Source organism: Pleurodeles waltl, chromosome 4_2 (genome assembly GCF_031143425.1).
Source record: "Pleurodeles waltl isolate 20211129_DDA chromosome 4_2, aPleWal1.hap1.20221129, whole genome shotgun sequence".
NCBI lineage: Eukaryota > Metazoa > Chordata > Amphibia > Caudata > Salamandridae > Pleurodeles > Pleurodeles waltl.
The window spans coordinates 931835871-931848749 of NC_090443.1; the positions used below are offsets into that span (position 1 = coordinate 931835871).

The window sequence follows — 12879 nt, forward strand, 5'->3', positions numbered from 1 at the left end:
AGGAGGAGAAATTAAAACATTTATCCTCATTGTGGCTGCCATGAGGAGGTGTAGGATTCTGGCACAAATTCTTGTCTATGATTGTTTTAGATAGGGATTGCATCCAACCACATGGTTGATTTTCCAAGCACCATCCATGGAGTGCCCTCTTGACACCATGTAATGCAAAGCAGCTTTGTGCAACTTTGGGAAACTATGCAACACAAATCCTGATTTGCATTGGATAGTAGATCCTGGCATAACACTTTGCATCGGGTTTGCATTACAAAAGTAATACAAACCTAGGGCAAAGCATTGGTAAATCTGGACCTCGGTTTGCACAGTGTATTGAGAATTAGCCCAGCACTTCTTTGGAACAAATTTGCTTGAAGTTCTGACAGATAATTGCTTCACAGCCTACATGTGGATCGCTGCAGTATTAAGAGTTTGATCTTGAAATGTATCAGTCACATATTAATTTCAAAATAATGTCCTGTCAGAAGAATCACTTTCATACCTCATTATATACTAGATCACAGGTATATACTCATAGGAACATAAAACATTTTGTTTACATTTCAGGTTGACTGGACGAGGAAGACCATCAAGCGTTTCAGTATTTCACTGTGCAGAAAATGGAGGCCCCAGACAGCAGAATAACCATTAACGTTGGAGGTGTCAGGTTTAAAACACACTCCAGCACACTTAAGACTTTCCCAGGGACCAAGCTTGCCAACCTCACTGAATCTCATGCCTTTAGTACCGACAACTTTGATCCCAGTCTGAAAGAGTTCTTCTTTGACAGAAATCCCAGTGTTTTTGGTTACGTGTTGGAATATTACCGAACAGGTCGACTTCACTTCCCAAGTGAACTATGCACGTCTGTCTTTGTGCATGAGCTGGAGTTTTGGGAGATTAATGTATCACAACTGGCACATTGCTGTTGGCTAAACCTGAACGAGAAGGACTGTGATGTGGAAGATTTCAACATCTGGGATGAGAAAGATCAAACCGATGGGAAAGGGCTTCTCACCACAAATTCAACAGGAAGAACAGACTTCAGCTGCAGAGCAAGATGTCAACCAAAGATCTGGGCACTCTTCAAAATACCGCCTTCTTCTGCATCTGCTGTGGTGATGTTCCTCTTGTTTTATATGGACACTTGCATGCAAGCTCTATTCCACTGCTTTCTAAATTTCTTTGAGGTTGGAAAACCCAGTGTCTCTTATTGCATGTGAAACTTACATATTATAGGCCAGGCTGAGCTCTCACTCCCAACAGCCTGAATGCCATACTAGGTTAATAATGTTAGTCCTTCAAGTTTGGTTCTGTTATAATTTCTGCTGTGTGCAGAGCAGATCCCAAGAGCTGAATAGTCTGCAGGAAGCACTTCCAGAAGGTGGTAAATCCCCTTAAAGCTCTTGGGAGAAAATGCCCTGGACACATCAGAGCTCGGACGTGCCACTTGAGTATAACGTAGTTTGCAAAATATAGACAGTGGCATATGTTATCCATTGCAAAGCTTGTTATTCTATTCTTTTTATATTTGTTTAACTTCTTTAACAGTTTATGAATTGCATTTGCTATGTCCCCAGTCATGTCAAATGTTGTGTGAGGTATCTTCCTGTGATGTCATCATATTTGGTAATAATTAGTATTTTTTTCTTGGAATTTTGAAAACTTGAGAGCTCTGCCTGAGTCACACTATAGCATTGAATTATTCTAATGTGAAGCAACGTGCAGTCAGTGATTAATCTTTCAAAACATATGTAGTTTGAGTTCAAAGCTCTGAATATTATTGTTAGTTTTTCACTGGTGTTCATATTTTGTAATGAGACTTGGGTGCTCATTATGAGTTCAGTGGATGGTTTACAACGTCTTCCGAACTCCTGATGGGGAGATTGCCTGCAGTACCTCCCCACCGGCCCCATTAAGAATTTCCCGCTAGGTCAGCAGACGAAAACCTGAGTTTCCGCCCGCTAGCCTAGCGGGAAACAGCCTACAGCTTTGTCACCGGCTCATAATCGAGCCGGCTGGATTGCTGTAGAGCGCAGGGTGCACCAGCACCCTTGCAATGTTCACTGTCTGCAAATAGTGAACATTGTGATTGTGCTTGCCATGGGCAGTGCAAGAGCCCCCCTTCACCCGTTCTCTGCTAGTATTTTCGTGGCAGTAGTACGACCATGAAAACCGCTGGCAGAGAAGGGGTCCTGGCTGATTAGGACCGCCACCACCTCCAGAAATCCTGGCGGTTCCCTGGCGGCCTGACCGCCAGGGTTGTGATGAGGCACTCGGACCGAGTTAGTGCATTTACTTTTGACAGCACAGCTAAGAAACTGAAAGAGGCAAACGTAGCTCAATGTACTGTCTGAACGTGAAGCTCTATCTCACAGAAATATCATGTCATATGAATTGACATTACACACTGCAAGTGCATAGAAAAAGGCACAAGCTGTGCACTGAGGCTGCAAGGTCCATTATGATATCGCCGTACATGCTTCCCCAGTTTACCCTTCCTATTTACCTCAACGAGCTGTCAGAATATCAATGCTATGCAGAGTTACCCTTAAACCTCTACAAGGCACATACCTAAATGAAGGAATGGCAAAAACAATAGGTTTTGCTACTATAATGAGAGTGCCAGGCTGTTGGCTTTGTCAATGAGTTATCTATAAGGTATTTTTTTTTTAAAGTAAAAGAAAAGCAGGTCAAAATATTAGAGGAAATGCAAACACTTATCCTATGGTATCTCAGAACTGTATATTGAATTCTCCAGTGAGCAAAAATTCCACCAAGCTGCGTCCAGATCAAAATGTGCATGAATTCTAGTCTGTACTGAAGCTTATGTAGTTTCCTAGAACTATCCCACATGTGGTCTTATTGCTTGTGTGTGCTTAGTGAGGTGTTGGTAAGATGGGTGCAGCATTCAGAAGCTATAACAGCACAAACTCCTTTTCCTTTTGCTGCTACAATGGTATCCACTGCCATTCTATTTTGGCATGAGCATCTTAGCATGAGCATCTAGCTCATCTAACAATAAACTTAAGGTAATGCAGTCGAGTTAGAAAACTCTTCCCTGCTTTCTGCATTTCATCTTGCTTCTTCCAAAGCATCAGTTATACGATATGTTGGGACTAAGGCAGAAACAAACCTGCTTGTAGTTGAACCAGCTGACATACCAAGCTTTCGCCGTAAAGGGTAGTCATGAAAGTGACTCATTGCAGGATTTTCATATCCGGGATAACAGGTCGCAGTCCAGTCTAGAGGCAACAGTGGATATGGTTGGGATTCACACATTCAATATTCATAGCCTCTGCTGTTGACATTTATGAAACAACAGTCCAGTGATAAGAAATAATTCATAAGGGTGTGATTTGAAAGGAAGGCATGTTCTCTACTACAAGGTCACAGTCACGCTTTCCACCAAACACACTGGAGACAGTTTCCTTTCTGTGCTCACACATAAATCCTGGGCCAGTCATTTCAAGATTTGGGCTTCTCTACTCAAAGGGTTGTTAAACTTTTTGATGCCCTGATATCAAATGGGGTAATGCTGGTGCACCTGGAAGTTGATGCGCATGGTAAATGAGAATAAAGCAAGTGTCATTATGAATCCCTTCCAGAAAATAAACACATAATTTCCAAAACACATGAGGAGGTAGCACACCTTGGCTTCTGGATAAAATGTATTTGAAGGTGCACGAAGTGGCAGCGTGAAGGAGGGTGAGTTGCACAGGTGATCTTGGTATCCTTTCTGGCTTCATGAACTAGACACATGGCACAGGACTGGCAACAGTTCTGATCTATGGAATTAAAGAAAAGATGGGCATATACTAAAGGGTTGGTGCAGCACATATTATGCTGTCTCTACCAACATGGGATGCTCCTGGCAATGATGGGTAGTAGAAATTTTGATGCAACCACATGCACAGTGCTGTCTGTCTTTCACATTTCTGCTTGCTCCTGCTATTGGACCAAATCTTTTAGTGACGGCACAGAACTTAATTAGTTCTGACAACATAGATAGCAACATCAGATGTTTTAGACAAGGCATCCATTCTATGGCTGAATCTGCCAGGGTTTTACCTCTTGATACATGATTGTAAGAATGGTGATGCACAGCACACTTTACACCTGCCCCTTTCTTGCATAATTGCAGCACAATTAGAAGGTTTTTCTTAATGGGGGTTCTGGCAAATGTTAAGAACCCCCTCTGCATCCAAAGGAGCTCAAAGACAAGAAAAACACCAAACACACACCTTGAGTCTGCGTACGCTGTCACAATCTTTTATTTAGCTAGGATGCAGGCTCTAGTGAGAGCAACAAGCTCTGCAACTTGAGCAGATTCCACATTTGGCAAGCAACTTTTCACAATTTGAGTATTTACATCATAACCAGCAACTAGGAAACCATCATTTTTCTGAGACATAATATACATTCTTTCACAGTTAGGAATAGGCACATCTACTAATTCAAAAAAGGGTTTGGTAACAGGAAAATTTACTGGGATACGGTTGTGGGGTTACCTCTCCCCACAGGTGGACATTAAAGAGGCAGTTGTCAGGAGTGAAGACCGGATAAGGGTAATAGGAGAAGCAGACAACAGTAAAATCTCATACCAAAAGTACCACGGAAAGGACTTCTTTCCATCCTCCTTAGTAAGTCCCCCCACTTTTGTAAATACCTACATGGTCCTTAATAGTATTGGTGGTGCATAGTATGGGCAGGAGTCCCTTTCGGTAGAGGCTCGCTACATTGGCCCTCATTACGAGTTTGGCGGTACGCTGACCTTCATTTTGGCGGTGGTTGTCATACTGCAGACAGGCCAGCGGTGAAGTTTGCCAACTTATGCCCATGGCAGTCTTCACCACAGAATACAGCCAACAAACCACTGGCACTGCCAGTGCGGTCAGACGCCGCGGGCGGCGGGAGGCAATTTCAGGCCAGCAGAGGCCATGTTCCCACCGGACAGATTACAACTTGCACACCGCCACAGTTTCCGCCGTGGTCGCACCACCATGTAAACCCTGGCAGTCCCCATCTGTATAATGGGAGAGGCACATATACAACAGACAAATCAAGTGTGAGTGGCGCAGGCGACACACACGTACCCCTACCCCGGCACGCACACAAAAACACCCACAGTCACACCCACACATACATTGTACACACTACGGTTATCACACACATACATACCCGGCTGTGATAGACACAGACCCCCAGAAACGCAAGCCCCAGCACAGTCACACACCACAACACACAACACCCCCATTGGTCCTCTGTCCACCACAACTGCAACACCACCAATGCACCGCTGAGTGTGTTGCGAGTGCCGCAGTACGCACCACTGCTGTGGAAGGACCGCTGTGCTGATTTGTGGGTCGTAACCTGGAGGGTGCAATGTTGTCGGGCTGACAGTGCTGGTGGTGGAACCAGCTCTATCCTGCCCTTGATTCTCCTGGGGGTCTCGGATTTGGGGTTGATTCTTGGCGGTCTTAGGTGTGTGACTCTTAATACGGCGGTCAGAATACCGCCTACATGTCGGTCTATTGGCGGCCGCCACTGTGGCGCTCTTGCAAAAAGGCCGCCAAACTCGTAATGAGGGCCATTGTGTTCAGTTCTTGCACACACAGTTAACAAGTAAACGGGTCTGCCCTCCTTGTACCTGCAGCTCGTCCCTTGGAAGGAGGCAGGGGATGAAACAGAAAATGGGATAGAGATCCCCCATTTATATTTCCTCAAACTGATTTTGTGGGTGGGGGGAGAGAAGGTATTGTGCACTCATACCTAAAGATTCACTTGCGCTTGGCTTGTTTTTTCCTTATTAAGTCAATACTTGGTAGAGCTCATGAAGGTGCAGTGGCGCCTAGATCAGAGCACTTCTTTCTGATGCATGTTGATCCTCTAAGGGGCTCTGTTGTGGGTTTTTGTGCTCCAGCCTAACCTCCCTGTTACCACACTATTTATGCAGCCACATTTCTCTAAACCATGGATCCACACTCATACACATTCACACTGAACTCACCCCAATCCTACCCACCCAAACAACCTATTTTCCTCATCATCTCCTACGCAGGCAACATATGTGTAAATCCTTTTTTAACAAAACTTTGACAGCCACAAAACTATATAGGTTAAGAAGAGCAACCCAGCAAATATACAGTAAACATAGTTAGACTTTACCTAGAATTTCGGTTCAACGTGCTCACACTGTTTTGCCAATTCACTAGGTCCAGTCCTGGGCTGTGGTCCACCCTAGTCTCCATAAAAAAAACTCTCCATTATCCCTGGCACCTGGTGTTGTTGTGCAGAGTCCGATCCTGACCCTGGTTCCGCATAGTCAGGTCTCTGCAGTGTGTGGAATTTCTTCTGCTAAGAAAGACATTATCCATTCTTTCATTGTAGAGCAGTTGACAATGCACCATCAGTTAAAACCAAAATGGAATACGTTGGGAGACCTAAAAGTCCTACGTGCGTTTAATGCAAAAATAGCAAAAGGCAAGCAAATATTAAGGTCCCAATTGACATATCAAGCTATCACAGCTCTTGCTCAAAAATCAGGTTGGAGCATGTAATGCTAAAATGGATGAAAGTTTGGATGGTTCTTATGCACTTTTTTATAAAAACAAATCTATAGAGTGTAAACGTGACAGAAACTGTTTCATCAACAAAACTAATGAGCAGGAAGCAGGATCTTCTCACAGAGAGAATGTGAAAGACCTTTAATTGAGGATAGAGACAGATAAACATATTCGTAAAATCATTATTTTCCTAAAAAGGCGCATCTGTTTTCCGTCATTGAAAGTGAGGCTGCATTTTACTATGAGTTTCGGGAAATGCACAGACGTCCTACCTCAAATTAAATGGCTTCCAGGCCTAAGAAAATCATGAAACTTAGGGTGTTTATCATTTGAAGTTAACTTGAAACAATATTCAAATTCAATTATGTAAAATGTCTGTGCACCTTGCCATATACATGTGCAAAGGAAGCATTACAATTTAAGGCAACAGGACTACGTGTTTATGTTTTCCTAAGGTAATTATAAAGGAAAAAAGCAATATTGCATTACATGTATATTTATCTACTATTGCCTAAGCCTAACAGGAATGAAAATGGGCTAGTCTTTATAAGAATCTGCCCACTTCCGGATCAATGATGTTATGTTATGTTATGTTACACAATTTATAGAGCGCATGGCTACCCTCGGGTTTCCCAGCGCTGATGATGAACATGGATCCAGGATCTTGTTGTGGCTGTGCGAAGAGGTACTATTTCCCATCTGCACTTGTGTCACATACTTTTGTCAGTTCACTGACACTTCACTAAAATTTCCAAAATATTTCTGTGTTTTAAATGTTAGAGAAAGAAACTTGGCATAAAGGGATTCGATTGAAAAATTAGGACTCGGTCCACTACTTTTCACAGTCTACAGTCAGAATAGGCTCTGCCTCACCAGATTTATTTCTTATGACCCCTGTAATGACCTGGCAGGTATATAGAGACCAAATGCACAAAGGTTTCACCAGTACCAAACAGCAAGTCGCAAAGGATTTGCGACTGCTTAATCTCTGTTTCTACTTTACTTGGTTGAACCCTGTCAGTGCAAGGGTCATCAATGTTTGTTTGGGCTAGAGAAGCCGAAAGTGACATGGAGAAGCACACCTAGTAGCTGAAAACATGCTGATTGTTCTGTTCAGTACATGTTATCGCAGCTGAAAGGAAAAGTCCCTGCAGCCAAAGCTCTTCACAAGAACCCCCCATCTCCTGTGCATCCATCCACCATTTCCTGAAAGTTGCACATGTATGTTCCAGAATGTTTCTTTGCAGCTGTTAGTGGGCTCCTCCAGGTAGAGGGTAAAGCTCTCAGAATATTTGATGTTCCGTAGATGCGCAACTTTTGGGTATCTATTGGCAGTATCAACAAGCACCACTATACCCAAGTTACCAAGGTGATCTTGAGGTAATCTAGTTGTACCCCTCTTCTGGATTACCTCAGCATTTGCAGTGTTTATCACATCCTCCTAAAATGTGTCCCCACATCTGTCAGTAGCATCAGAAGAGGCATTTTCATTAATTCTTGCTTCTTGCTCACTTAGTAAGCAAGCTAATTTTGACATTATTCTTTTATAATAATTGGAAATTGGTGGCAGAGAAAATGGCAGTCAATGTTCTGGTTCACTGTACCATATCCATCGCAAGGAATCTCCTGAGCTAAACACAGTAAGAAATTTCTATAATGGTGTTACAGAGGGATTCCACTAAAAGAGAATCAATCTACAAGTCTATTTTGATCAGCTTTAGTGTTTTACTCTGTACATGGGTTAGTGCTTATTTGTGAAGGTGCTCAACACTCCTTCTGAGCCTTGCACAACCTTGCCTATGCAGCACATTCTGCTGTCTGCAACACAGTGTTTCTTAGGAGCCTTAGACCCCGATTTATGCCTAAGTGGTGCAGCGCGGTGCTGTGCCAGAAATAGCAGCGCTGCGCCATTTTTGTAACTCAGGGATGCGCCGTATTTACAGGAATATAGCACACCCCTGTGTTTCCCCCTGCGCCGGCACTGAATTAAGCTGCCTGCGCCAAAGCAGGCATCCTTGCACCATAGTGCAAGGGTGTTTGTGTTGAGGGGATAGATTGTTTATGTGCAGGAAGGTTTCCTTCCTGTACATAAATAATCTATAAGGGTGATTTGGCACTTCTATATGTGCTGCAAAATGCAGCACACATAGAAGTACCAAAGCCTAATTTTGGAACGATTGTTTATGTGTAGGAAGGGACACCTTCCTGCACCTAAACAATCAACCATGGCATTTTGCTTCTTCTATGTGCCCTGCAGAATGTAGCACACATAGAAAAAGCAAAAAACTAGGAAGAATAAAAGCATTCCCCCTCGTTTTGCCATACTAACGCCCCTCCCATGGGGTGGCAATAGTTTTTGGCGCTACCACAGATATACGATTTCTTGTAAATCTTGGGCAGCATCAAAAGCAATGGGTGTTGTGGTGGAACGCCCACTGCAACTCCCATGGCAGGCCCCTCTGACACAGAAAACTGCATCGGAGGAGCCCATATTTACAAGGAGGTGTAACGCCACAAAAAGTAATATCACATCCTCCTTGTAAATATGGGGCAGTGGTCAAGGGCTCTTAAATCTGCCCCTTAGTTCTTTGTTCAGGTAGAACAGATGCATCCAGCTGGGCAACCCCTGGGTTCACTCAAGACTAGGCCTCACTGATGCAGACTCTCCTGCCTGCTACATATTTTATTCATGCCATGTACTTGCTCCCATTCTCACTTTCATGGTTTCTGAGGTTTTCTTGTCAGCAGTCATGAAATTTGTGCACGCTCGTATAACATCCGAATAAGAAACACCTTAGGATGTACTCTACTAGAGTGACATGAGCAGTTCCTCTTTGGTCAATCATACCTTCCATTAGTTTGATGACTACAAGTGGACAATACTTTGCAGAAATTTGGATCCCCTTGATGTGGGAGAAATACCCCTAAGGATCTGACCACCTTCTCCACCACCATGGGGTGGCTAAATCCTTTGTCTCAAAGGAAGTTGTAGAGATCTCAATAACTGAAACATTTTGAAGACACATTACATTGCTGACTAATTCCTGGCCTAGGACCTCAGTGTCAACCATTGAGCCTTTGAGACTAAACATCTTTTTGTTTTACTTCAGTTCCCACTGCTTTAATAGGCACACCCATGGCCAACCTACATTACACTACTTGAAGAATTCCACAGGCTTCTTTTTTTCCATTGAGTTGTTTTGGAATTCCCCATGTTTTCCAGGATGCTGGAGACATTTGTGTAAATCATTTGTTTGGCCCCTATCCTGAGCAAGCTGATGGAGACCTGATCCAGACTTCTGCTGTCATCCTTGGTCTAACATACTTTTGGGATCTATTAGCTCAATATCAATCAAGCTTTGATGCTTCTCTAGAATATTATTACTCTGGTGTGCTTTTTTGCAATCAAATTCTACAAACATTCGTATTTTTTACTTTAAATCCTTTGGTTCAGGGATTTCAGGAGTTGCACTAGAGTGTCCATTTGTCATGTTTTGCCACACACCAAATCTGATTTAAACATGTGGCAGGGACAAAGTCTTCCTTTGGGGCGTTTATGTTGGATATGATATCACTTTTCTAGATGCACTAACCCATTGGATTTTCACATATACTGATACATTTGCATATGGTTATCACTTTAGGGGCTTGATAACTACATGTGGTAACCACTTAATTCTGTGTATTCTTCTGTGAATGAATTTAATGCACTCAGATGGTTCAGAACACATTGGCCCTCATTACAACCCTGGCGGTCAAAGAAACCGCCAGGGCTGTTTCGACGGAAGCACCGCCAACAGGCTTGCAGTGCTTCCCATGGTATTACGACCGCGGCGCGCACCGCCGGGACCGGCGGTTTACCGCCACTTCAGTCCTGGCGGTTTTAATCCGCCGTGCTGCCCAGGGGATTACGAGTCCCCCTACCGCCAGCCTTTTCCTGGCATGGGCAGTGCAGGGGCCCCCTGACACGGCCCCGTGCAGCTTTTCACTGCCTGCTATGCAGACAGTGATAAGCGCGACGGGTGCCCCTGCACCCGTTGCACAGCCGCAACACCGCCGGCTCCATTTGGAGCCGGCTCCTGTGTTGCGGCCGTGATCCCCGCTGGTCCGGCAGGGATCTCAAAATGACCGTGGCGGGTGTGCGGCCGCATTGGTGGCCGCCCGGTGGTCCAACCTTGGTTGTAATGAGGGCCTTAATTACTTGCAAGCAATGCTCGAGTCTTCAATTTGTATACTAAGAAAGGGCTAGCCCTATAGCCCGGTGGGAACCTGGGCATAACATTTTATGCAGTAAACACTTTCACTTTGGGATGAACCAAATACAGTTCATCTTAAAACATTAAGGAATATTATTATTGCATTGTTTTAAAATATGGCAGATTTATGTAGCCCATTATAGATCTCTCTTTCTAAAGTACACAACATACTCATAACAAAAAGTCATCAGATGCACAGCATTATGCTGCACACAATTTATTTATAGTGTCCACATAATTTCAAGAGTGGTTAAAAACAATAGGCCAATGTCATGTCATATGCTTCACCCTAGCAAATATGTTTACATGCTTGCCACATTTCAATGGGTGTCTTTTACCTGTACCTAAAGGCAATACTAAAACCAGAAAAACTGTCCTTTATCATGGCCTGGTTTAGGGAAAAGTCTTTTAAGTTGCCCTCGTTACTTCAGTGTTCCTCATAAAAAGTGTCAATGCCATTCAGCCATGAAAAATTCCACTGCCTCCTCCTGACTGTTACAAGGGCTCTAAATCTGTATAATACACATATAACTACATTCAACAATTGGTCACTCCATAGAAAACAACCGTTTAGCATGCATACGAGATATCACATAATGCCTATTAACTCTGTCTTAAAAACCCAAACCATACACTTATAACTATATTCCCATAATAACCAGAAGGCTCAAATAATAGATACATACATTGTTTGAGGCTGGCAGTGAAACAATTATTGGCCTGCTGCTGACTGTAGAACACTTATTAAAATGAGAACCTTTCTGACAACCAAACATATTCGTAGGTATGTACATTGTTAAGGGCCGGTAGTGAAAGAAAGATTGACCTGCCACAGATTGTAACATGCTCAATAAAATGTGTGCCTGTGTTTCCTCCAGCCCCCATCCCCGCACAGTTCCACACCCCTTAAGTAGTTATCACTGCTTAAGGAACTGTTTGAAATGGACGGGCCCATAAAGGAGATCTGAAACCTCATGCAGGTTACATGTAGCTGATTGTGTTATTGATCCTTCCATCTGTCAGAAAACATAAATAACACAGAGTATCTAGATCGGTCTTTAAAATATCAGTGAGGAGGCTGATACAATTATCAAGAGAAATCGGGTTCCTTGGTATAACTGGACTCCTCCTCCATCATATTAATGAAAGTTGGAAACATAATTGTGCCTTCTTTAGAGATTACTGAACAGAAAAATATGAACATGCTCATATTAAGAGTCAACAGTGGTGTTCGTAACTTGAATGCTTCTAACATTCCCCAGTTTGTTCAACATACTGTTGATCTTTCGATGGCATATGCATCCTTTCTCCTATATGTATGTGATCGAAAGAATAGTTATTTATCTCACAGGAAAATGCATCTTTATTGTCCTCTAATGTCCTGGCCTGTAATGGTAGGTTGCCAAATTCCTTGTGAGGTCGGATCAATCCATTATGGACACACCTTGCCCTGCATTTTGGTCTCAGGCACTTATTGTATCAAACATATATTAATGTTACTGTCTGACTGCAACTTTTCCAGTTTGCTTCTTTGAGCAGGACAGGTCACTGCAATGACTACCTAGACACCAACTCCTAGTATCAGAAAGGTACCTTTATGACCTCAGGTGCACATAACCATAACAACCCTGGCACGTAGACTTACAACTAGCTGTGAGCCTCAGCATTAATGTAACCTGCCACCTTCTCCCAATACCCTCCTTATCAAACCACCCAAACACATCCCCACATCAATTGCATCTCTCTTCCCCAGACCCTTCTGCCATAATTGTATTCAACTGATTAAAGATCTAAAACCTTCCAGTTCCTGGCAACTGAGATACCAAACCATCCACACAACTCCTGACCATCGGCCACAACAGCGCCTATTTAGAATGTAGCCAAATATTTGGGCACCTGAACCCTTGAAGCATACCTTATCCTAACTTTGCATCCACTTCTCCACTTTTAACAATGGGAAAGGAAGGCAGGGCTCACTTAAGCTGCTCTAATAGCTCCGGCCACCTTGTTGTCTCCTTGAGAAAGGTGGAGACATATTGAGACCCCTCTCCTATATTACCTAC

The 12879-nt window shown here is 43.3% G+C and overlaps 1 protein-coding gene across 1 annotated transcript in view; it reads left to right on the plus strand.

The window, feature by feature from the left end:
- The window catches only part of LOC138293490 (voltage-gated potassium channel KCNC1-like), an 85689-nt gene that overhangs the window by 28526 nt on the left and 44284 nt on the right, over nucleotides 1-12879 (plus strand). The window contains exon 2 of the mRNA XM_069232729.1: nucleotides 562-1112. Coding sequence (XP_069088830.1) covers nucleotides 615-1112 — 498 coding nt within the window. The 5' untranslated portion in view covers nucleotides 562-614. The remainder of the gene's footprint in view (nucleotides 1-561; nucleotides 1113-12879) is intronic.